This window comes from Vicugna pacos, chromosome 13 (genome assembly GCF_048564905.1).
Source record: "Vicugna pacos chromosome 13, VicPac4, whole genome shotgun sequence".
Classification (NCBI taxonomy): Eukaryota; Metazoa; Chordata; class Mammalia; order Artiodactyla; family Camelidae; genus Vicugna; species Vicugna pacos.
In genome coordinates this window covers 11,894,264-11,919,270 of record NC_132999.1, presented here as the reverse complement: position 1 = coordinate 11,919,270, position 25,007 = coordinate 11,894,264, and the positions used below count along the sequence as shown (strand labels likewise).

At 39.4% G+C, this 25,007-nt stretch overlaps 1 protein-coding gene across 2 annotated transcripts in view; it reads left to right on the top strand.

Annotated features, from left to right (window-relative positions):
* The window catches only part of ST6GALNAC3 (ST6 N-acetylgalactosaminide alpha-2,6-sialyltransferase 3), a 313,387-nt gene that overhangs the window by 188,776 nt on the left and 99,604 nt on the right, over positions 1-25,007 (top strand). For both annotated transcript variants that reach the window (XM_031683503.2, XM_072974194.1), the window contains exon 2: positions 22,917-23,111. In XM_031683503.2, coding sequence (XP_031539363.2) covers positions 22,917-23,111 — 195 coding nt within the window. The remainder of the gene's footprint in view (positions 1-22,916; positions 23,112-25,007) is intronic.

Here is a 25,007-nt window from a genome sequence, read left to right as displayed (position 1 = left end):
CTAATAATCAAGAGTCTTTAGTTAATGGGCATCTAGTGAAGGCCTGTGGTAGGCCCAGCCTGGGGTCCACTCATCCACTTCTCGATCATTTGCACAATGAGGTAGCCAGTGGGATGATGCTCCCCTCAGCAGGGTCCTTCCTTGGAGCCATTGGTGGTAGAGAACTGAACTGAGGGGGAGTGAGTTGCTTTGCCCACCTTGTCCAAGAGGAAAATGGCCAGGATGTGTGGGGCTTGGCCTGGGCAGAGTAAATAGTAAAACTCACATCAACCAAGCATTTTTTGATTTTTTATCCAAAGTAGTTCTAAACACGTTATCTCACAATTGCTCTTTTTCTTTAAAAATAACTTTTAATTAATTATACATTCACTAAAGAAATATATTCTTTAAAAGAAAATTAACATATTACAGATAAGAGTAAATACTCCCTTTGAGCAGCACATCCAGTTCCCTGCTCCCTCCACAGGGTTAACTACCATTTATAGTCTATTATATCCAATGTTTTTCTAGTCATTTACACTCAGACTAAACACTAAAAAATGTGCAGTGTTGCTTTGTATTCTTTTATACGCTAATGATAGCACACTAAACATAATTTCACTGGTACTAGCTATTTTTTTTAAACTCATGATATGTCTTGGAGAGCATTCTGTAATAAAACATACAGATCTATCTCATTCTTTTAAACTGCTTCATGGACATGGAATGAATGCTTCATTATTTACTTACCCACTTCTCCTTCTGGTATTTATGTTCTTTCCATCTTTTCCCTTTTACCACAGCTAAGACCACACCTCTTTGAGGATGTGGGTGTATTTCTGTAGTCCCTTACAGCAGAGGAAGCCGTGTCCCAGAGAGGTGACACAGGCAGCAACTGTCAGGTCCAGGACCTGAACCCAGGTCTTTTTGTTCCAAATTCGTTTGATTGCTGCTCTTCCCCTGACCTTCCAAGGCTATCTCATGTTCTCCCAAGATTGGAGCAGTTGCATTTGGAGACCTACTTCCTAATAGTACTGACATCGCTGGGGCTCCCCCAACCAGTGCTGCTTCTTTTTTCACTCAATGACAGATCAGCTGAGATCAGCTACTGCATATTCCAGGAAGGAAGGAGGCTTCCAGGAGATGGACAGCTGTGTGTGAGTCCGGCCCGACCTATTTACCAAGCTGTTGTGCCACGGCAGGCACAAAGTTATCCATCCATGGTTGATTTTGAAAGCTCCAACTGAGAAATGTCAAAATGAAGTTAACATTTAAATTATTAAGGAAGAGGGTACTGAAGGGGAAGAGGATAGTAACCTGGGGAGACGGGCTTGTTTTGGCTTGGAAAGGAAGAGATGAATGTTCTAACTGACTGTCTTATTTTAGAATAAAAAGGGTTCTTGGAGCCTACTAAAAGCTTTAATTTCAAAGAACCCTGAGCTTCTTTTTGATGAGCATTCTTTAACATTTTACAATGATATGTTGAAAGAGTTTCTTAATTAAAGTCCCCCAGTATGTCATCGAAGGGGCTGCAGATCAGGATGATTGGACCAGCCCTCTCTTCCCCAGCTGATTGAAGCTGCAGTGCCCAGGGCCAGAGTGCCCCCCTCCATCAGCTGCCCCAGCTCTGTGCATGCCTGCAGCCTGTCAGGAAGGATTCCAGCTGGAGCAGCTCCTGGCAGAAAGCATGGCGCCCGGCGAGTTCATCATGACCTTGGTGCCCCAGTCCATCCAGACACTCCCCTGGACCTAATTAGCAGATTGGAAATAGCACCCAAGTGTGTTGTAACCACCGAGTTAAAGAGGAATAACAGACATGAAAGAATCAAGTGGGAAAACAGCATTCTGGATCCTGAAGGAGCAAGTTACTTGTCAAAGATTTAACAAACCGAAACAAAATAAGTTGCTGCTCCTTAAGCCTTTTTTCTAACACTGCTGGGGTTCATTAGCTTGGGGAAAAGCACTGAAATTGCAAAAAGAAAAAAGAAATACTTATTGTTCCCATGTGCAATTTCTTATTTAATATAACATTTTGAAAAAAAAGATTTAATAGAAAAGGGAGGGCATCATTAATTTTAGAGTCTGCAAGAAATGAAAATGAAAAATGATTTGCTGATTAGTGATATGCAGTTTGTTCCTTAAACGTCTTCAATAATGTGTGAATGTCACATTACATAACACTTACAATGATTAAACCAGAAGATGAAATAAGATAGGATAGATCTTGTGTTCTTCCCTTGACTAGTGGACAACTCGTCTCATTAATCTCTCTGGGCTCACAGCCTTAAATTGAATAAGCAGTGTTACTGGGGGTAGATTTATAGCCACAAGACTTAGCGGTCTCACCGAGAAAATCTTACAGTGCTACTTTGAGAGATCTCCAAGATAATTCCTGGGATTTGTATTCGTTGTAGCCTGTCATAAAACATCACCTGAACCAGTAATAAGCAGTGAACCTTCTCAGGAACTTAATATTCTGACAGCAACACTGGAAATGGGCAGTTGTTGGTGCCCCATTTCAAGAGAAGTTAAAGCATTCTTGGTCCCAATTTAAATTATTTTGTTAGAAATGGTGGCCTGTCTAGTGGGAGACCAGGCAGCGATAGACTTGGGTACTGAGGAACGCTCGTGAAAAATCAGTGAGCTTTCAACAGCATGAGGGCAGACCGACACAGAGCAGGCATGAGGAGACCTTATGAAATGTTTGGTGAAAGAATGAATAAACTGGTAACCATGAGTCCTCTTCTTTTCATTAAGTGCTCCCTGTGACTGAAGTCCTGACAGTTGTTATATAAATGCCATTAAGTAAGATTGGCTTATTTAATGCAGTTTTTAAAGGAGATGCCCTGCCATGCCTTGGACCAGTAGCCTGGAATTCAAGTTGAAAAGAGGTTCCTCCCAGCTTTGTTGAGATATAATTGACAAATAAATTTGTATATATTTAAATCGTATAACATGATGATTTGATTTTATACGTATACATTGTAAAGTGATTACCATAATCAGAATAACTAACACATTCATCACCTCACACAGTTACTATTTTTCCTGTGCGTGATGAGAATGATTAAGATCCATTCTCTCAGCAAATTTCAGTTATATAATACAGCATTACGTACCACAGTCATCATGCTATACATTTGACCCCCAGAACTTTGTAATCTTATAAATGAAGACTTGCACTCTTTGACCAGCTTCTTTCCATTCTGCCCTTTCCCCAGCTTCTGGTAACCACCATTCTACTCTGTTTCTGAGTTTGATTTTTTTTTCTTGGATTCCACATTTAAGTTAGATCATAGAATATCTGTCTTTCTCTGTCTGGTGTATTTCACTTAGCACGATGTCCTCTAGGACACCAATGTTGTTGCAAATGGCAGCATTTGAACTTGAAGTTCCTTCTTGCTCATGGCTGAATAATATATTAATACATATATTCCATATGTGTATTCCATATATATATATCACATCTTCTTTATCTACACGTCTATTGATGTACACTTGAAGAAGCAATTTAACTGAGCAAATCACCCAATACAACATTTTCCTTTAAAAGCCGTCAATAAGTCTTTGTGTGACTACTTCTTCCTTTGGAGTGTTCACTTCCTCTCAAAGTAGCCTATTTATTACTGGGTAGTGAGCTCCTTGAGCACGAGTCTGTGCCTATCTCTGTAATCCTGTATCTCGATTATGCCTGGAATAACCTGGAAACACCTTCTATACCCTACACCTTAAATACCATAGAAACACCTTCTAATATATGAAACAAAAGTTATTATTGTATGAAGTCGAAATCCACCTCCCTGAACTTCCACTTGGTAGACCTAATTCTATCCTCTACTCAAAAAATAATATGCCAGCTGCTTCTGTGTGAGAGTATTTTGTTACTTAATCACTCCTCAAGTTTTCTCTGTTCTGGATTAATTCCTAGTTCCCTCAATTAATTAATTAGTTTCTGAAGCAGTTGCGTCAATCAATTTGAACTTTCTGGTCAGATAGAACCTTAGGTCTTTTTTCCGTCTAGTAATATCAAGGAAGCATTTCCACCCATCTTTTATTAGAGTAATGCTTTTTTTTTCTTCTGCATTCATTATCTAGCCCATTTATCTTTGCAAAATTTAATCATACTGGTTTTTACCCATCTTTCTACTTTATTGAGAGTTTTAAAAATGCTGATTTTGTCAATAATGTTTTTGCCATAGTGTTATATGTTTGAAGATTTGATCAACAAAATTGATAGCAGAAAATTGTGGGTACTTAGGTAAATGCTGGCAGGGTCCTCTTTTCCCCTTAGGTTGGCACAAATCCATCATTTACCCTTCTTGAGTGATCATTAGGCCTACACAGATTCCCACAAGGTGCTGGAAGTGACTCTCAAAAATGTTAGATCTACTGATCCTCTTTACTGATTTTTTTATATAAGCAAACTAAGTCTAAAAGAGCCCAAGGCTACATAGCTGGTTAGTAGAAACACCCAGACTTCAGCCAAGGTCAAATGACACCCAAGGCAGGTGTACTTTCCTTGTTAATCACAGCTACTACTCTTTTTTTTTTTAAATAGACAGGTTTTGTTTGTTCATTTGTTTTTGTTTTTAGAGCAGTTTTAGGTTCACAGCAAAATGAGCTGAAGGTAAAGGAGATTTTCCATATACTCTCCGGCCCCATTCATGAATAACCTCCTCCATGATCTATATCCCTCACCAAAGTGGTACCTTTGTTACAACTGATGAACTTACACTAACACACCATAATCACACAGAATCCATAGTTTACTTTAGGCTTTATTCTTGGTTTTATACTGTCTGTGGGGTTGGACAAATTTATAAAGACATATATCCATCATTATAGTAACATACAGAGTAGTTTCACTGCCCTGAAAATCCTCTATTCTTCATCCATTCATCCTTCCATCTCCCCTAACTCCTGGCAACCACTGACCTTTTTACTATCTTCATAGTTTTGCCTTTTTCGAAGGGTCATATAGTTGGAATCGTATGGTAAGTAGCCCTTTCAAATTGGCTTCTTTCATTTAGTAATATGCATTTAAGTTTCCTTCATATTTTTTGTGGCTTGATAGTTCATTTCTTTTTAGTGCTGAATATTCCATTGTCTGAATGTACCTCAGTTTATTTGTTCATTCACCTGCTGAGGGACATCTTGGTTCTTCCAAGTTTCGGTGATTATGAATAAAGCTGCTATAAACATCCATGCGCAGGTTTTGTGTTGACATAGTTCTCAACTCCTCTGGGTAAATACGAGGGAGCATGATTGCTGGATCATATGGTAATAGTATGTTTAATTTTATAAGAAGCCACTAAGCTATCTTCTGCAGCTGCTGCTCTTCACATCACTCTCAAGTTTAAAACTAGAAACATTAAATGTCTCATTGAAATCCCAGCATATTGTGGGAGGTTTCCTTGTCTTTTAGGTGAAAGTCATATACTAATGTTAATTTGAAGATAAAGTGGTGATCTTTGTCTCTTTCTTCTTCTCAGGCCTTCAGTAAAATTGCTTCTATTTCTAACAATTGGTACATTATAGGTAGAAGTAAGTGTGTGTGTGTGTGTGTGTGGGTGTGTGTATGTGCATTTGCTTTATACCATAATTAAAAAGTAGGAGAAATAGGATGATTTACTGGTCAATGAAAACTTTTCGCATAAAGGCAAACTGGTCATTTGTGCACAGTCATTTGGGGGGAATGTAGCTTTGCTTCGTACTCACTAGGGAGCTCTATTTTTGATGAGAGACTGTGCATTTGTTCGATGGAAAGAAAATAGCTCTTTGTACCTTGCTGACTGAATTGCAACTATTCTTCAAACCTCATTGTTCCCATTATTCAGTATTTAAATACATGTAATGTCTTTACCACCATTAGTCAGTATTTCCAAAGAGCTCTTTTTCTTAAATCTCTGAAACCCAAGACCACTTTTCAAAAAACAGTAAGAAAAAACTTCCCGTAGAATCTTCTTAGAACTTAGCTTTAATATTAGACTTTTTTTAAAAAACCTTTAAAATCTGTTGTTCCATCAAAATTGTTTGCAGGGAAAACGTAAAGCTGAGTATTGTTTAACTGCAATCCAACAGAGGACTATCGTATTGCACTTCTAATCAAAAAATAAATTGAACATAGTGGTGGGCTTACAGAAGGAGAGAATTAGATTTGATTAGATTAGCTTTAACCTGCCCGGAATAAAACTGTCTGCCTTTCCTGTTATTTGTCAGTGTTTATAGCACGTTTCGTCTACAATGCTTTCACTATTATTTCCAGGCGGTAAAAGGCAGTCAAGCAGAAAAGACACTCATAAATATCAAAAAAGAGTAAGTCTTTTTGCATTTCAAGGGCTTTGAAGGTCAAGTTCAACCCACTTAAGGGAAGCAGAGTGACGGGTGTGTGGTAGCATGTAGTTAGTTGTTGTACTTAGGCATACGATTGTGTGAAGTTAATGATCATGTCTATTACTCTAAGGAAGTGATAGACCCTGGGAAGATTCTGTTCATTTTATACATTTTGTTCAGCTGTTAGAAGGTAAAGTAAGTCAAATTTCCATAATTTGTGATGAGAAAGGGACGCTGCTTAATTTGTGGAGCGTGAGCAGGTTGTGGAGCACTGTGATTCTTTGCTTGCTCCTTTCATTGCAATCTGGTTCTTCTTCCTGGCAGCTTCCCCACTCCACGCTATGGAGAGAAAGAACTCTGTTAAGAATATTTGCAACCAGTGAGAGATTAGTTTTTCCTCTAGAAGACTTTACTGAGATGTTTTCTTTTTCTTTTTCTGTATGAGACTTAATTTTTTTTTTCCTACCAGGGAAGGTGAGCAATGATAGTTTAAAACTCCTGAAAATAGGTATGTTCTTCGATACCACAGAGCTTCTTGAAGATTTTTCCAACTAAAGAGACCCAAAGGTTGTATTTCAAGGTGCTGCTAGCATGGGCCTTTGTAGTTTAAAACTCTCATGATGTTCTGCCATGTGTGTTATTCTTTGGTGGTGTTGGACTTTAGTACTATTGCATTTGGTAAAGGGAAGGTGTTTGAGTCTGTGTGTGTGTGTCTTTGTGTTCTCACCACTGCTGAAGTGAGACTTAGCAGTTACAAATTATTTCTCTCATGTTGTAGGATGAATAGAGAGAGGATAGGGAATAGGGAACAGAAGAGACATTTCCAGAGCACTCACTGTGCCAGATACATAGTGTATATTACTTTCCAATGCTCACTTTTACTATGAGAAGTGGTAGGTTACTACCCTCGTTTTCCAGGTTAGTGGTTCAGAATGGTAAAGTCCACTTGTCTGGGAGCAAACTCGGGCTTCGGTAATGTCTGTGGTTAGCTTATTGGGGCAGGCTCTGGAGAGGAGGAAAGAATACAACCTAGAGCTCGAAGTCTTTTCTTGGGAAAAGACTCTGTGTGTGTGTGTGTGTGTGTGTGTGTGTGTGTGTTAGATGGAAGGGAAAAATACCTTTTATTTTCATGCAATAAAACCCTTTGAGAACTGTAGTGCGGAAGAAGTTCCCAAGCCCTTTTCTTTCTGAGGAAAGGCCTTTTGGTCACCCCACTTAGGTCTGGGCTTGCTTCTCCTTTCCTGGACTTCTTTTCTTATCCTCCTCTTCCTGTCCTTTGTCAGTTTTCAGTCTGCACATTTCTGTTGCTTTCCCTGTGTTGAGAATTCCCTCTTCTCTTTACTTTTACCCTCCATTTCCAGACCATGTCGTATCTTAGAAAACCCAAATGTCCCCAATAGTATTTTACTAAACAATGAACCAAGAATGTGTATTCAGTAAGTGTTTGTTGAGCACCATCTGTATACCAGATATTATATGAGGAAGACGTACTGGCAACAAGAACAGATGCAAGGTCCTGCCCTTGTAGAATTTCAACTCCAAGGGGGAAGAAAGACGTCAAATTATGTTATAATGAACACATACTAGTTTTTCTCCTTTATGTTTTCTGCCATCACCAACTTTTCTTATTTTAGGAGAGCAAAGTGAACTCGGACCCTGTATAGGCATGGTGTAGGTGCTCAGTAAATGTGTGTTGATTTGCAGAAAATATTAAATTTCCTTAGCCCTCATCTTTCTTCTTACAAGAAAGAGACTTTAAAATAAATAGTTTTTGAGGAGAATCGTCTTCTGTAGTTGACTACCAGTTATCAGCCAACATTTGTATGGAAATTAGGTGTTTATGAAGGAACGGCTCTTCATAGCCTTTATTAGAGTTAAACCTTGTTAATTCGTGAGGAAGGGACTTTTGTCATCTCCATTTTGCTTAGAACTCTGTAGACAGGACCTGATTTGTCCACTGTGGAGCTGAGATTAGAGTATAGTCTATCTTAGCATCATTTTTTCTTTTGACTACATTGCCTCTTGAAAATGATGACAACAAAACATCAAGAGATGTACAAGCATCTCAGTTTCTACTTACAATCACTGTTTTTTTTTTCCGCTTGAAAAGCAAGGATGCAAATTGTTGTATTCATTTAATATATTGATTCACCAACATTTCTTGGGTACCTAATATGTGCAAAGGACTGGGTTTCCAGGATTAGGAGTCTTAGATGTGGTCTTCCCTTCAAGGCAGTATGGTTTACTGGAGTAGAGAGAGATGTGTAATTTAATAAATATATCCTTGAGGTACAATGGAAAGATCACTAGCTTTTTAGACAGTCTAGTTTGAACCTTGACATCACTACTTATTAGTTATCATCCTGGCCAAATCATTTTTCCCCTTTGACCAGCAGTTTCCCAAATTGTAAGGTGAGAAATAAGAGTACTTATGTGCATTGCAGTTGTAAATATTAGAGGAAATGTGTGTAAGGGGCCCAGCACAATTCCACACACACAGTAAGAGCTCAGTTAATGCTACTACAATTATAACATGACTGAGCCAATGCAACTTTTATATATGTGTATGTAAATATATAAAAATAATATATATATATATATATATTTGTTTTAGAGCTATATCTGTTTTATCTATCTGTCTCTATATCTGTCTATCTACTACCTGGCTATGGACACCCCTAGAATCTAGGGACTAGTTTCCTGATGAGGCTGTAGAAAGGCTAGGGCTTAGAGAGGAGGTGGAATTTTTTGACTCTGAAGACCAAATTTGTTTTGTTTCATTTTGTTTTTGCTGTTGTTCTCTTTTTGCTCTGAACTGAAATTTTGGATAGAATGAACTATACCAATGTATGCAGCCATCAAAAAGCATGGAGCCCTCCAAGAACTACAGGATGCTTGCTACAGCCAAAATATGAAGAATGAGCCTGGGGAGGCTGAGAGCTAGGCTGGACAAATAGTCAGAGGTCGGGTCACAAAGGGACTTGGATATCATGCTAAGCCACTTGGACTTTATCTTACCATACAGACAACTTCCTCTCACCTAAACAGAAAAGGACCAGCCTAGAATTAAAGTGGTTGAAACAACTTATCTTGGCTTGTGGAGTTCTTGGTTGCATGGAAAGAAGAAATCCATTAAAAATGTATTTGAAAACTGAATAAATTATATATATATATATATAAATTATATATATAGATTATATATTTTTATATATGTGTGTGTATATATATATATATATATGTATAAAACAAGAATCTTTATGATTGATGGGTAATGGAGCGGTGAGAGTTCTAGTGAAATAAACCATTAAGGAAACATCTTAAATCAAATCCTCTAAGGAGCATGTGGTGATGAAATGTTACAGACCAAAGCACGCTGGGGCAAATATGGTCCCTTACATGGCAAGTTCTAAGGCAGCAGAGACAGGGCTCAGAGTGCTTGGACCCCAAGTAGAACCCTGAAAGTCAGCATAAATATTTGATGACACCTCCCTTTCTGTAAAGAGGCCCTCTCTCAGTGGGAGTGATATCTGGTATCTCTCAGCAGAACAGAATTATTTGTTTTTTTAAGCTTTTCTTTATGTCCTGGAGGTGGATTCTAAAAGCTCCTAAAGTATTTTGATTTTGAATTCTCACAAAAGTATTTTTTCTTTCACAGTAATTCAATATAAAGGCAATAAAAGTGATATATTCAGAAGTATTCAGGCCCTGCTATCAGTGCCACACGGGAATAAACTATCTTGCCATTCGCACATCCCACGGGAGAAAAGAATCACAATTCACATACAGGAAATATTGCATGTGTTCGCCTCTGTTTTGCTCATATTGTCTGTGCTGCTGAAAGGCAGATTTTTTTGCAGATAAAAGCTGCCCTGTCTTGCTGAACTGCTCATCTGTTTTGCTCTGGAAGAAAAGGCTTTGTTAAAATCAGGAGCAAAAGCTCGATTTGCAAAATACGGCCTAAAAATAACAAAACGCAGGAAAATGTCAAAATAGGCTAAAACTAGGGGCCAACTTCATGCTTTGGAAAATTGCCTAACAAATTTGGCAAATATTGTTTTTTTTAAGTGAATCAGAATTACGTGTTTTCTAAGTACCATCTTATGAATTGGTGGTTAGGTGCTCGAGAATGTAGGAGCGTGCGGAGGAGGCCTCGCTCTTGTTGCTGAGTTGAGCCAGTAGACATGAGGTTAGAGGAAACGGCCCCACCAAGCCTGCCTGGACCGCAGAATTGTTCCCAGATCGCTGTGTTTTGGTTTGTTGACACGAGGCTTCTGACTTAGCTGCTTTTGCCAGTGGGGAAGTGTTGGTGAATAAGACAGGCAGAACCTCTGCTTTTCAAGAACGCACAGTCCTAGTCCCGCAGGGAAGAAGATAGTAAGCCAGTCACTGCAACAGTGAACAGAGACATTTAGTAAACAGGAGGTTCCGTGTTGAGGGGTGGTAAACCCTTCAGAGACTGTGAAAGTTACAAAAGAATACCCACCTAGACTGGGTCTTGGGCACCAGAGCTGAGATTTTAGCTGAATTATTAAGATCTAGCGCAAGCTTACCTCCTGTCAACTGAATCTGTTTCTAAATTTGGTGAAATGGCCTTAGTTTCTTCACAACTATTTATTGGTAATTCTTTCCCTGAAACTACCTTTACATATATTTTTATGTTAATGTTTACTGAATAAATCTGAGTATTTGACTTATAAAACTAACAAGTAATCTCCAGAGAAATCTCATCTTTATGCAGTCACATATAAGATACAAAAACAGATGTATTTTTCTCATTTTGATAAATATACATAGAATTGAAAATTTTCAGACTCTCTTTGTTTTGATTTCAGGTTTTCCACAAAGTAACTTGGTGGACATTTAAAATTCCAGTCGTGAATGCCAGGTCTTAGTGGAAGTGGTCTGACCAGGCGTGTTAACCTGTCAGTGTCCGTATACATGCGAAAGACTGAACCTGATCCTATTCTGTACAAATATATGGAAGCTTCTTTTCAGACAAGGGTTAGGAAGGAAATAATCTCTTTTGCTGCAGACTATTTCTCAGCAGGTGCAAAATAGCTGCAATCAGGTGGGCTTTGGTAAGTGGCAGCTGCTGTCTACCAAGTTGAAAGATCACAAATTCTCACCCCATTTCTATTTCAATTACGTAGTCACCAGGTTCACTTTGTGAGTGTCTGAAGGCATGCCCTAACTATGTGATAAGAATGGACCTGGACCCAGAGTGGGGGCCATGTACAGAGCTGTGCTGCAGACCTTCCTTGACGTGACAACCGCTCTGACCAGTCAGGGTCCCTGGTCATCATCACAGTGCCATTAGACTTGAGAGCCAGCTAGGTTCCTAAAAACATTCCATCTTACAGATGAGAAAATAGAGGCCTAGAGAAGATAACAATGTTACCTGTGGTCACATGGCCTATAGATTTATCAAGGCATAGCCTCTGGCCTCAAGCTACTACCTGTTTTGTGCCACAGAGGTAAATACACCAGGTCACATTGATTAGCATCACTACTGCCTGGAGCATTGTGTTGAAAGGATTCTGAATTTGCATCCTGACTCAGGGAGAAATGGTACTGTGGTTGATTAGTAATGTCTGTCAGGGGAGACTGTGGAGCATGGTATGCTGTGGGTTTGCTGAATTTGGTTGAAAGATGAAGATTGATTGGTAATCAAATAATTACCACATGATGTGAAGTATGCTTCAGAACAAAGGGCTCTAAAATCTTCCTAGAGGGGTCAGTGCCATTTCAGAGGAGGTGACTTTTGGATTTGGTCTCAAAGAATAAGTAGCAGTTTTCCTGACAGAGGAAGGAAAGAAAAAGGCATTCCCTGAAGGAAGAACAGCTTGTGCAGGGGAACTGACATGTGGAAAGAAGGAAATCAGTGATCATTAATTGCCTGCTATGTGCTGGATCCTAAGCTAGGTCCTTTGTGCATTATCTCATTATTTAATTTTCCTAGGGACTGTATGGTTTTACAGATGAGGAACAGGGTCAAAGAAAATTAAGATGCTCCAGGTTATAGTGCTATTGAGCAGAGTTGCAATTTTAGTTATTGGGGTTAGAATAACTTTAGTGGTAGCCACTCAGAGGGACAGTGTACGTCAGGAAGAGAGGGCTGGGGAGGGAGGCTATCATTGGTTTGAATTTAGACTATTGAATTTGAGTTGTCTCAGACATCCAAATAGAGGTGGTTAGTAGGGTTTTGGAAGTATGATATTGACTGATCAGGTTATGATAAAGAAGTATATCAGAGACTCTCTGATGGCAGACCTTGTGTATATTAAGCTTCTGCTTAACAGTGAGGATCTTTCTGTCTTTGCTATTTTAGCACAGGAGACTATAAGTAATAAACTATGTGCTTTATGTTGCATGAGCAATTCAAATGACTGTCAATGCAAAATTAAATCCAGAATTGATAGGAAAACTGTCTTACTTAGAAATTCAGGTGTTCTTGGCACAATACTATTTATTGTCATCATGAGACCTATGCTCTGGCAAAACTCTACTTGTGTTCAGCAAAAGACTGTTTAATATGTATGTGTTCCTCTGCCAAGGTTCAACTTGACGTACAAGAGAATTCTTTAAAGAGATGCTCGGAGGTGTAACAGTTGATATCTGTGCATGAGGCTGGGGTGCAGTATGCATGTATGTGCAGGGTGGTCTAACTATGTTCAAAAAAAGAAGGTGTTTTGGGGTTTGTTTGTTTTATTTTAATTCTAATTTTAATTTTTATTTTTTAACTAGTAATCTTGACAAGAAGGAAAAACCCCAAAGAATTTTTACATTGGTGAATCTCAATGTTCTGGGCAACTCCAGGACTCTTTGTCATCCTCTCTTTATGGACTTGTGGTTATGCTTCCTTTAGGGTTTAGGGTGAAGAATAGGTATTTAAAATAGTCCAGGCCCCATTCCTAATTCTCTTTGTTCTGTAGGAGGAGGGTGATGATGATTATGATAACAACAACTTTGATGACAATACCACCATATTTCATTGATTTAAAAGTGGTTTTTTGTTTGTTTGTTTGTTTGTTTCACATATCTGAGGATGCGGTGTGTCTTACACACAATATTTTGCAGTTGCTATTAGCCTGCAACAAAGTTAAATTTTTCCCGATAGGATTTGTGTTGTTTCAGCCGGTCACCTGGGGATACTACCAACCAGAGACCACTTTAAATTGAATTATTCACTGAGTTTTTCCTTGAGTCACACTGGTAGTGTGAACTTGTATCAGGAACCTGCATGAGCACCTGATTGTGGTTCCAGTTCTCTGGGGAGATTATTTTTCCTTTCTGTCTTCTTGTGCCTTTCTGAATGGCAACTTTATTTCTGGAATATTCTAACTTTAAGGGAATGACATTTTGGTGTCTCAGCTTTTTGCAGAGTTCTCTTATTAGACTCCCCACCTGGCTTTTCCTTCCTAATAGTATTTAGAGTAACGGTGTGATAAACAGTTGATGATGTCTTAGATCTGATGAAATACTCTCATAATAAAAGCTAACATGTACTGAGCCCTTTCCCTTTTCCAGGCAGGGCCGGAAGGCCCTTTATAGATAATAACTAATTTAAACCTTTAACAATCCTATTAGGCAGGTACTACTGTTTCCCTGATTTCAGGTAAGAAAATAGAAGCACAAACAGGCTAAGCAATGTGCCCAAGGTTACTTATATTGGCTCATTTAGTGTAACTTGACCACCCTGAGTCTACAGATAGGCTGCTAGTGAGAATCCAATTTCATCTATATAAAGTTCCTGGCAGAGTACCTGGTACGTGCTGAGCACACAGCAAACAGATGGAAGTTCCCCAGCTCAGAAAAGGGGCCATTGTTGTTATTAGAAGGACAGGCTCTCCTTCTGTATCCACTTCTTATTCCATGATGTGGGATTCTAGCTTTAAAGATCCTCCTCAGACAAGAGCTGCTTTTCTGAAAAATAAGAATTCTTGCAAGTCCTGTCATTATGTGCTATCTAAAGGATGTTGTTCTAAGCAGGCTTCCTGCTGTTCAGATCTGCAAGTCCTATCAGGAACTTCAAAGCAATGCTCAGTGAAAAGCCCAGTTTAACAAATATTTACATTCTTCTCACTTTGCTTTACATTTACCATCCGAACCCTCGTTCCTCAGCTCCCCTCCACACTCACCTCAAAATTACACAGAGATCTTCAAGTGAGGGGAATCAAGAGGAAGAAAGAAAAGAATCATTTGTGGGGTTTTCCCCTCATAGAAAAACATTTTTTCCCCTAATGATCCTAATCTGAGACTTTTTGGATAATTTACCACTTATATTTAGAAGAGAATAACTTTGAATCCCTCCATCCTTACTTCTTTCTCCCCTTCATTCTTTCTTTTCTTCCACAATTCTTCTTACTGTCTTCTAAATTTGAGACACTGTATTTAATGCTGCCTGTATGAGAGATGTTTCTCAGATTGTTCATGTCCCCAAGGAATTTTTATAAACAAAATTATAATCGTTCCCTCTCCCCTCTTCCCTCTTCGCTCCTCCTTATCTCTTTCTTCTATTTCTTTTTCTACGCACCGCACCCCGCCCTTATCCATGAACTGGAAGCCAGGGAGAAATAGAGGGTTTTAGGGAGAATGCACCATTTGAGCTGAATTACATTTGAACTTGTAGAGTTGGGGATGGTGGAAAACAGCAGGGCACCAGTGAGGAGCAGCCTGGAAAGAATCAGAGGAACTGGGTAGCCAAGGGACATTGGAGAATGGTGAGAAGTCCAGCTGGAAACATGGAGGACAGGGAAGGAGAAATGGCGGGTGAGACTTTCAAGCATCCAACCTTCCCTTACTTCACTGGCTATGTGGAGAGTCATGTGAGGTGATAGGTATGAAGGTGCTTAAAAGGTAAGTGCTGTCTACTGTAATGTCCTGTAGATTCACAGAAGAATCAGAGAACCCAGTGGGTGGCATCATTATCATCCTCATCGCTGTCATTCTCATCATTATCATAATGCTTCTGGGGAGGCCTCCCTCCCTAATGATATTAGGACCACCAGAATTTATCCTTATGCTCCTCTGCTGTGTCCTAAACACGAGGTAAGAACTGGATTCTAAAGGACAAGCGCATCTCTCTAACAGTGAAAGATGCCAAGCAGATGTTTATAGAAACCAGGAAAGGACATTGAAGACTATAAGGTGACTGAGAATTAAAAAAAGCACCTGGTCGGATTACCTAGTTACCTTCATTGTCCCTGGTTAGTTAGCACCTCCCATCCTGCAACAGAATGCTAAGAGCCCAGGGGGAGGACAACAGATAGACTGGAACATATTTCTTCCCATAAGTACAAGGATTTAATGAAAAAAAAAAAAAGATGACTTCAGGCTCCTCTGCCTCAATCTCTGACGATCTCATCCTGAGAAGCAGCCTTTTGGATTAGATTTCTTGGTGCCTAGCTGCACGGCCGCCCTGGGAGACTTGGCCTGCTGGGCCCATGCTTCAACATATTCAGTATCAGTCTTCAGCCTTATCTTGTGTTTCTGAAGAACTGTGATTCCTTTCTGCTATGTGAAAGGACGTATGCTGAAGCAATACAATAGAGATGAAGAGGCAAAGTGATATACAACTGATTTTATATAATTTCACAAATGAAACTGACTCAGCGAATAAAACCATGACTGTTTTCATTTGATATGGTAGCAGTTTGAAAATCAAATTAGGCCAGGAAACCTAAATACCCTCCTCAAATAAAATAAGAAAAATATGCAGGCACATTGAAAACTCATTGACATTTTTCATTATGGTTTTAAAATAAGTGTTAGAAAGTTCAGTGTGACCTCTTATCATGCCATCTGACGCTCATAATTTTCACATTATCTTGAACTTCTCTATGCTGTTTGCAGCTATAGGAAGTCTCTTTTGGGGAAAAAAAAATCCCTGAAAAAATTTTGGCCACCTATAATTTTTCTCTAGGACTAGCTTTTTGCCCAGAAAAATTTATGACAATGGTGCCCATGAGAACTCTATTGCTTTGGGTTTTGTGTGTGGGATTTATAATTCTTACCGGACTATACCCATGTCTGAAGGTGACATGTTGACATGGTTCCAAATTCTTAAAGTAGATCACCATATTGAAGATATCCTGCTACTTTAAAATTAATTTTAATGTTTAAATTTTATTTACTTATATATGTATGTATGTATTTAAAGAAGCCATCAACACTTTGGTGTTTGGCTGCACTTCATTGAATAAAAAGATTATGGAATTGTGGAGCTGAGAAAGGAAGACAGAGCCATTCTGATATGTTGGTTTCTATAAACTGCCTGCCTTAAGATGCCATACTATTGATGATGAAGGGTACCTAATATTCTCTAGCAGAAGTGCAAGAATAATTGCTTTATTTTCCCATACTGCTAGCTAATAGTTGTTGTTCTTTTTAATACTGGGAGTAGAGCCAGAATTAAATTTGTCCACAAATTACTGATTTTGAAATAAATATAATTACCATGCTTCAGATCAGTCTCTTAATTTTCCATATGAACTAGGTATTTTGCTTATTGACAAAATGTATTACAAAATCTACTAACAGCTAGCACCAATTTAAAAAATTCCTGAACCAATCCTATAAGAGTGCTCCAGTTGATATGAGTAACAGTGAACTGCCTAGTTAATTCATACACTAAAACACAGGCTCTGGGGTCAGAACAGCTGAGTCTTTGCTACTGTCTTTGCTACTTTCGTGCTCTGTGACCTTGGGCAAGTGACTCAGCATCGCTATATCTCCATTTCTTTATCTGGAAAATAGGAATTAAAGACGAATTTCTCCAACTAATAACACATTAATAGTATCTTCTGTTAAGTCTATGATGATTATTTACACATATCTGCTATATCTAGACTTTATTCTCAGTGTCCCTACTAGGAGAAGAAAAGCCAGTCTCTTAAAGTAACAATTACAGTTTTCTTATTGAGAATTTAATGTCCAGTAGTGATATCTGAAGTCATGGTCCATTGTTGGCTTTTGTCATTGTCTTTCTTGAAGGGTCTTTCCCACCTCTCCATCCACTGACTTCACTACCTTCAGAGTGAGCATTCCACCATCAAGTCTGACCTTCTCTATCCCACACTTAGACCCCTTCTTTGGATTCTACGATGAAAGTCCAGACTCCTTGGCATGATATACGAGGCTTCCTACGATCAGATCCCTGCCTGCTGCTCTCGCTTCACTCCCTCTGCTCTCTTCAAAGCCTGCTCTCAGAATGCATTGCTTTTACCTTACCACATTTTCTTTGTCAGCCTCCTGGATTCTGAAATGCTGCTCATTCGCCTATGTTGATCTTATTTGACATTAACCACTTTCTTCTTGATGACCTCAATGCTGCTTTTACCAGCTATGCTGCCTAAGGCTGCCCTGGATGAGCTCCTGTGTGGACGCCACCGAGTCTAGGATTGTCCACCTTTTCTTAACCCTCCTTTTCTTATCCCCTCAACAAATGAGTGAGATTTTCCCCGGAATTCACCGTAGTTTAACAGGCAGGATTCAGTGTGTTGATTCAATAAATAAAATAAAACAAATGAAGGTTTTATTTATATGCTCTGAGCTTTGCTAATTCATCCTTGTGCAAATGGGAAGAAGCTTTATTGTATTAAGGGAGAAACAGATTTAGAGCTTGACTAAAGGCACAAGGTAGAAATACATTGAAGACACAACTTGTTACGTGGGAGAAGAAAGTGTATCTGATAAGGTCACAGATAAGCAATGGGTAGGGTCTCATCAATGTGTGAAGTTACTGAGCTCTGATATAAATAATACAATTGACACTGTGCTTTCATATTTATTATTGAGTAAATGATAGTATATGGATAACAGTGCACTATTCTACCCTGAAAGCAACTGATTCAGTTATTAAATAATACTATTTAAGTAGAAAATATACCTTTATATTATTATTTATCATTTATGAAAAAGAAGCCAAAAATCTAGCAACTGACTACCTTAAAAGGTAGAGAATCATTCTGTGGTTAAAGGCTGTGGTAAAAAGAATAAAAACATAAAAATGTTAGTATAGGTTTCAAAATTGCTAGGTCCAAACCTCTGCAATTGTTTTCTTCCTAAATCATGAATTCTCTGTGGGCTTTATTTTGAAATAGGTATTTCTGCTATAAAGTCTGATAAATGATATTCCTACTCTAAAAAGCGAGCAACTGGAATGCCACATTTTTGATGCATATTTTTGCAGCACAGAGGGGATTAAATTCTAAATGTCTCAGCTGTTAAAGGCCCCTTCAGACTTGCCCAAAAGAAGGAAAAAGCTTTCCCTAAAGCAATTCATCAGATCTATTTGGGCACAGTGACATTCTCTCATCGCTTGTGTGGATGAGTTGCACTGAATAGTTCAAGTGTTTGCAGCTGCTTGGAATATTTAAGGAAAAGCTGTCTCTAAGTTCTCATCTTGGTTTACGCAGGCTGGCCAATGCTCACCTCTGGCTAATGTCCACCAAGGCTCTCACAATGAGTAGTTATATCATAAAAGTGACATCTTCCATTCAGTGCTTCCATCGAGTGCTCACCACGTGCCCAGAAATGTGCTTTGCTTTTCCCAGCCATTGTATCATTTAATGTTCATGCTTCTGATATTAGGGGAATGACTTAAATTTATGTCTGTTTTCTGCAGTATGAAAAGTTTGTCGAACCAAATCTTATGCATCGTAACCTTGACAAGTACCTGCTGTTGCTTTCTCTTACCTAATTGCTGGTTGTTGAATCTTGGGGATACTCTGATTACTTCAGTAAAGGCAGCAGTGATCACTAACTTAAACAAAATTGTTAGACATAGAACACATGTGTAAACAGGTAGAGTCTAATTTGCTGATTGTTGATGGACTCAGGACAGTTGAAAGAATAAGCAACTGATGGGATAAACTCAAGTCAAACAACTGGAAACAAGATGTGTATTAAATGGCAAATTGGAACAAAATGAAGTGACTGATACATTTTCACCTGATTGGAAGGTGAAGCATGTTTTAGTTATAAAACAGCACTTGTATGCATTTATCCTTCCATTATCCTAACGTAAGGTAGATGGGACAGATGATCGCATCTGACGTAGTGCATGTGGCTTATTATTTTTTGTTATGATTTGAACCTTATTGACTTCCCAGCATATCTCCTACCACATACAGTCTGTGTATTCTTCTTCCAAATGACTTGCATGTTTCTGACCAAATTAAGGCCTTCCAAAAATGTCTATGCCTTTGTCTATGCTGTTCCCTCTGCCTGGAATGCCCTTCCATCTCCACTAGTCTAACTCCTCATTCTTCGGGACTTTGTTTGAACATCACCTCCTCAGACAAGCATTCTTTGAATGACTGTTGCATGCACAGTACTCCCCCACTTCCTCTGGGCTGCCACAGCGCCCTGTGATTACCTCCATCACCTCGTTTGACGTGTGGTATAATTTTCTGTTTATTTGCCAGGTGCACTAAATTGTGACTCTTCAGGAGCATAGTCTGTCTGTCTTTTATGGTTTTATTTCTGTTTTTCAGCACCTTGCCAAGTCTATACAGAGTATGGGCTCAATGAGCAATTTTGACTTGAAGGAGTGAATATATTCATGTATATCATGGATATTGATTTTTCGCTACTGCCCCAACTCCCACAAACACACATACACATTTTCACTGCGTTCTAGTGTGTGTAGACTTCGAGTAGACTCATGCATGGGTTTTGTTGTAGTTGTTGAAGCTCAAGGTCCCGATCTGACAGAAGTGACTACTGGAAGAATGTACTTCGTGTTGAGTCCTGTAGAACTTGTGCCTGGAACACAGAATGCGCTTGACATTAGTCCTTTGCTAGTGAAATTTCAGGTTTGTTTGTTTGTTTTTAGCAGCATGATAAGAATGCTTTCATGTTAAACAAGAATACAAAATCATGAAGAAAGTCCAAGAACCAGGTTGAGACAACACAACAGAAGTGGGGCTGGAGCTGGAGCTGTGAAAGGAGCCCGTGTTGCACTGTGCTCCCAGGTCTGCACAGAGGAGTCTGTGTCTGGCTCCCACTCCCCCTTGGCTCCCCTCATCCTCTCCGCACCTCTTATTTGGTTCCCTTTGATAGAACATGGGAGGTGGACATGGATTACTAGGGAGCAGGCTTTGACAACTGAGGTTTCATTCCATTTTGAAGTTTTTCTCAAAATGGCCAATTTATTTTCCTCTCCTGGATGTGTTCTGTATGTGTTGCTACACGAGATCAGTGAATTCAGAAAGGCCCTCCACGCTTTTGTCCCCAAGCCCCCAGCCATGCCATGCAATGCAGTAGCCAAGAGAAGCCAAGAGCCATGCTGGGCTCTGGAATAGCCAAAGGCACAAATCCCATCTGGGTCTCCTTCAAAGCAAGCTGCTGCTTTGCAACAAGCTACCGAGTGGTGGTACAAAAGTTCTTACCTGCTTACTTAATGGGTGACTTGTCCCTTTGCTTTTATTTAGCCATCTGTTCTGCTGTATGTCCCTTTAAACTTGTAAGATCCATCACCTCGTTTAAGGTGTTACCTTGACACATTGCAATGTTATGGACATAATGATTCCACAGAGAAGCAAATTAAAACAGTTTTTCATGATTAGAAGGTTAAATGAGGTAAGGTTGTGGTAGTTAGTGGTGAGATAAGGAGTTTTGTGGAGGCAGAACTCAAGGGACTTCTAGATGACTGGAAAATTAGGCTGGCTAGACAGGGGCATGGATAGAGCTTTTATAAATTACAGGAACTGAGCAAGAGTGAAGACTTCCTTTGGGTGTCTCTGACGCCGTCGCTTCATTTTGCTGCCCTTACGGAAGTGATGGCTGTGGTCCCAGGGAGGATACAGGGGCCAGCTTTGGGTTTCTTCTCTCCTCTGAGACATTCTATAAGGATCAAAAAGCAGCTGATTCCACCAGGAAGTGGCGGGCTAAAAACACAACGGCAACAACAGACATTGTTATTCCTAGAAAGTTATTTGGCTTCCCTTAAGTTTGAAGAAGAATCAGGGCCAAGCGCAACTTCAGGAAGGAGTATTTCATTGTATCTTCACCCTGGAGGCAAGGCAGAGTTGTTCCTGACATCTGCCCTCAGCTCTGCTCTTTTTTCTTGGTCTAGACTTCCTGCCTGACCCCTTGATGGCTTCACCCTGAAGACCCATCAGTCCCTGAAAACTTGGACTTAGAAAGTCAAGGGCTTTGTCTTCTTACTCTTTTAAATCAATTCCTGCCCTGATCACCCTGGTTTCTCCTGATATGACCAGTATCATTGCAGTTGCCTGGACTCAAAACCTCAGGCATTTCTAAATTTTCTATCCACCACTTATATCCAATCAGTAGCCAGATTCTCTGTCTTCCATCTAAGCTGAGTTCCTCTTGTCTTTTCTCACGTTTCTGCTTCGTGTGCTACGGCCCTAGTTTCTGTCCCTCATTTCCTCTGTCCTTGCCAGTTGGAACATTCTCCTAACTAGTTGCTGCCTACCTTTCTGTCTGCTCCAAAGCACCTTAAACACTGGTGTTTGATTATAACTTACAATATTGTAGCATTTCAAAAATCAAACAAACAATGAAAAGTCTCCTCTGATTTTCCATCATCTAACAAACTCAGTAGAGACTCAGCCTGGTATCTGAGACAGTCCATAAAGTTATCATTTGTATTTTCAGCTTTTTCTTCTTCTCTGTGCTCCACTAAAATAATGCGGCTATGAATAAACGCATGTTGTTTTGCCTCCGTACTCTGTTCCCTCTACCTAGAAAGCTTTGCTCACACATCTCTATTGATTAAAACACAAGCGTTTTATCAAGCTCAATCTCAAATACATCTCTCCTTTCCCTACCCTAGTCAGATGCAGTTGCTCCTGCTCTGGTTTGATGGCAGCACATTTAGGGGATGTTCTTACGCTGCTTGGCATGGATTTTTTTTCCTACTCCTTTTTGAACCTTACTTTTGCATATCCTATAGCAGAAAGTTTCCTGCCTGTAAAGGGTGCAAGGTAAAGAAACAGAATAATGATTGATAATGAGATTGCATCTGTAAGAATGAAAAATCCATTCATTCATTCACTTGAGCGTTTATTGGGTGCCTGCAGTATGTAAGAGACTGTGCTAAGGGCCTGGGAAACACAGAGCGACATGGCACAGTACACCCCAGTTCCCCAGGAACACAGAATTACATGGAGGAAAAGTCACAGAAGGAATTATATATACCATGAAAAATGTACAACAATAGAAGTGCTGTTGAGGTGTGAGAGTGGTGGGACTTCTTACCTCTTATTAGGGTAGATAGGTTGGGGCTGATGGGAAGGTAGTGGGGAGGGAACTGAGCAGGTAGGAAAGGCTTCCTATAGTTGGAGATGTCTAATTTGGGTTTTGAAAACTGAATAAGAGTCATCAAGGAAAATAAGAAGGTAAGAAAGCATAGGGATAGGATGAAAAGATAATCCAAGAAATCTGCTTTGCTTTCTCTCAGGTTCCACACATGAAGGCAACCTGGTCACCAAATGATTATTTTCTGTCTCCCAGTGAAATATCCTAAATGACGAAGTCCTTTGAGCCCTTTGAAAGAAAAAGGAAGACGACTAAAGGAACCTCTCTGAGACTGCTTTTGGTTGAAAGTCATTCTTCTTTTTTTGAATGTCTTGTAGAGAAAGTCTGTGATTGCAGTGAGCTTCATAGCAGCGTTCCTCTTCCTGCTGGTTGTGCGCCTTGTAAACGAAGTGAATTTCCCATTGCTGCTAAACTGCTTTGGACAACCTGGTACAAAATGGATACCTTTCTCCTATACATACCGGCGGCCCCTTCGAACTCACTATGGCTACATAAACGTGAGGACACAAGAGGTAAGACCTCAGACCTAGGGTTTGAGGGTAACCATGGTAACAGCTTTTCTTTAGGAGCCAGGTGGCTTCCAGTCACTGAACTTACTCTGCCCCGGTAAACTTCCTTGGGACCCTGACAATTTCTGTTTTCTCATTCTTAGACATTTACTGACAAATGTCTAAAATCTGCTGCCCCTCCTACGTCAAATCTCCTGACTCACTGGCTTCATGTGGAGTTGAGGAAGCAATTACCTGTTTTCCTGGTGGTTTGTGGCATAACATACACATCTTTCCATTTAGAAACTCTGATCAGCAGTTCCCAGCAGGAGAACTGACTGGCTTTATTTCCTGGAGGTCAACTGGTTGGGGACAGCTCTTTGTAGAATTGCAGAGAAGCATTTATACTCTTCAAAACTCTGTAATCCTTAGACCTGGAGCTGGAAAAGGCCAAGCTGATTTAAAAATTCTCAGTGGCTGCAGAGATAATGGGATTTAAAGAGTTTTCAAATTTAAAGGGGTTAAAATCATTTAAATCCTATAATCACTGAACCTCTAGATCTTTATAGCCAATTGGTGGTATAGAGGAGGCTGGAGTATACTGACAGCTAGAGAGTGCACACTGTGCTAGCACTTTCACAAGCAAGGATTTGCATCACGGAGTGAGGCTGAAAAAAAAAAAGATCCTCACAAGATGTATGAAGTGTAGGGAAGTGATTAATAAAATTGTTTTCACTATTTGTTTCTATGGAGTGGAATGAATGCGAGGTTAATATTCATAGATGCAACATCTAAGCCTGTTGGAATTTGTTGGTGACAAAAGCACAAATCATTAGTGTGTCTACATCACTGGGAAGACTTTTGTATCAGATCCCACTGAAAGGTCATTTTGTAAAGATACTAGAGAGGAGAGTTGCCCACAGAATGCCACTCCTGTCCTAAGAGCTATTCTTAGCACCAGGGAGGGATGTTGAAAACTGGCTTGGTCTATATCCTTTTGTAGGCAATATCATACCTGAGTCATTGCTTCTGAGTGGTTTGATTCTTTGAAAATTGTTTCTGTATCTGCAGGATTTATAGGCTTTTTATTAGACATTTATAGTGAAAAAGAAAAAGGCACCATTAATAACATATAAATTCTTAGGGCCTTGCTTGATGTTTAGCCTTTAATTGGTTTTAAGTTAATTTTTTAAAAAGTGTCCATTGCTTGAATTTGTTGAGTGTCTTAATCACTTGATTATCTATATCACAATGTATCTCTTAGAGAATAGTTTGTCTCACTCTTGTCTTTTGTTATTTTTATTTCTGGCTGTCATTTAATATTCTGTAAGTCTACTGGCTCATGTTAATCATTTCACAAGTGCCTGTCATGGGCAGAAAGTGAAACATGTGACTGAAGTGTCTCACAGGTTATTCTCGTGAGGGAAATCCCACCAATATCAAAGAGCTTTTCATTTGCTTAAATATTAATGGATTGGATTTTGGAGTGTTAAGGGGAAAACTGACCCAGGGCTGCAGTTATTTAGTCATATTAACCAGGCTACCTTTGAAATTCTTTTGGTATAGTTTTTAATACAATGACTTTACTACAGGATCATTATTTTGATCTTGTGGAGGTAATTTCCTGGGCAGAGATATGACCACAGGAAAGAGTTTTTAGACTACAGACTACTGTAATTTTATACTACACAGGCATGATTTGAGTCCAGTTCTCACACTTACAAAAACAGTAGCAGCTGGCAAAGTTATTTTGAAGATTAATTAGGGCAAAGTGCATGAGATGTCCAGTTCCTAAATGATGTTAAATGAATGAAGTTCTTTTGCTTCCCCCTTGCTTATCAGTTATAACATGAAATGCTTAGTACGAACAACACCAAAATACCAACGTCCAGAGCACCAGATTATGGTATTTAAATTTTA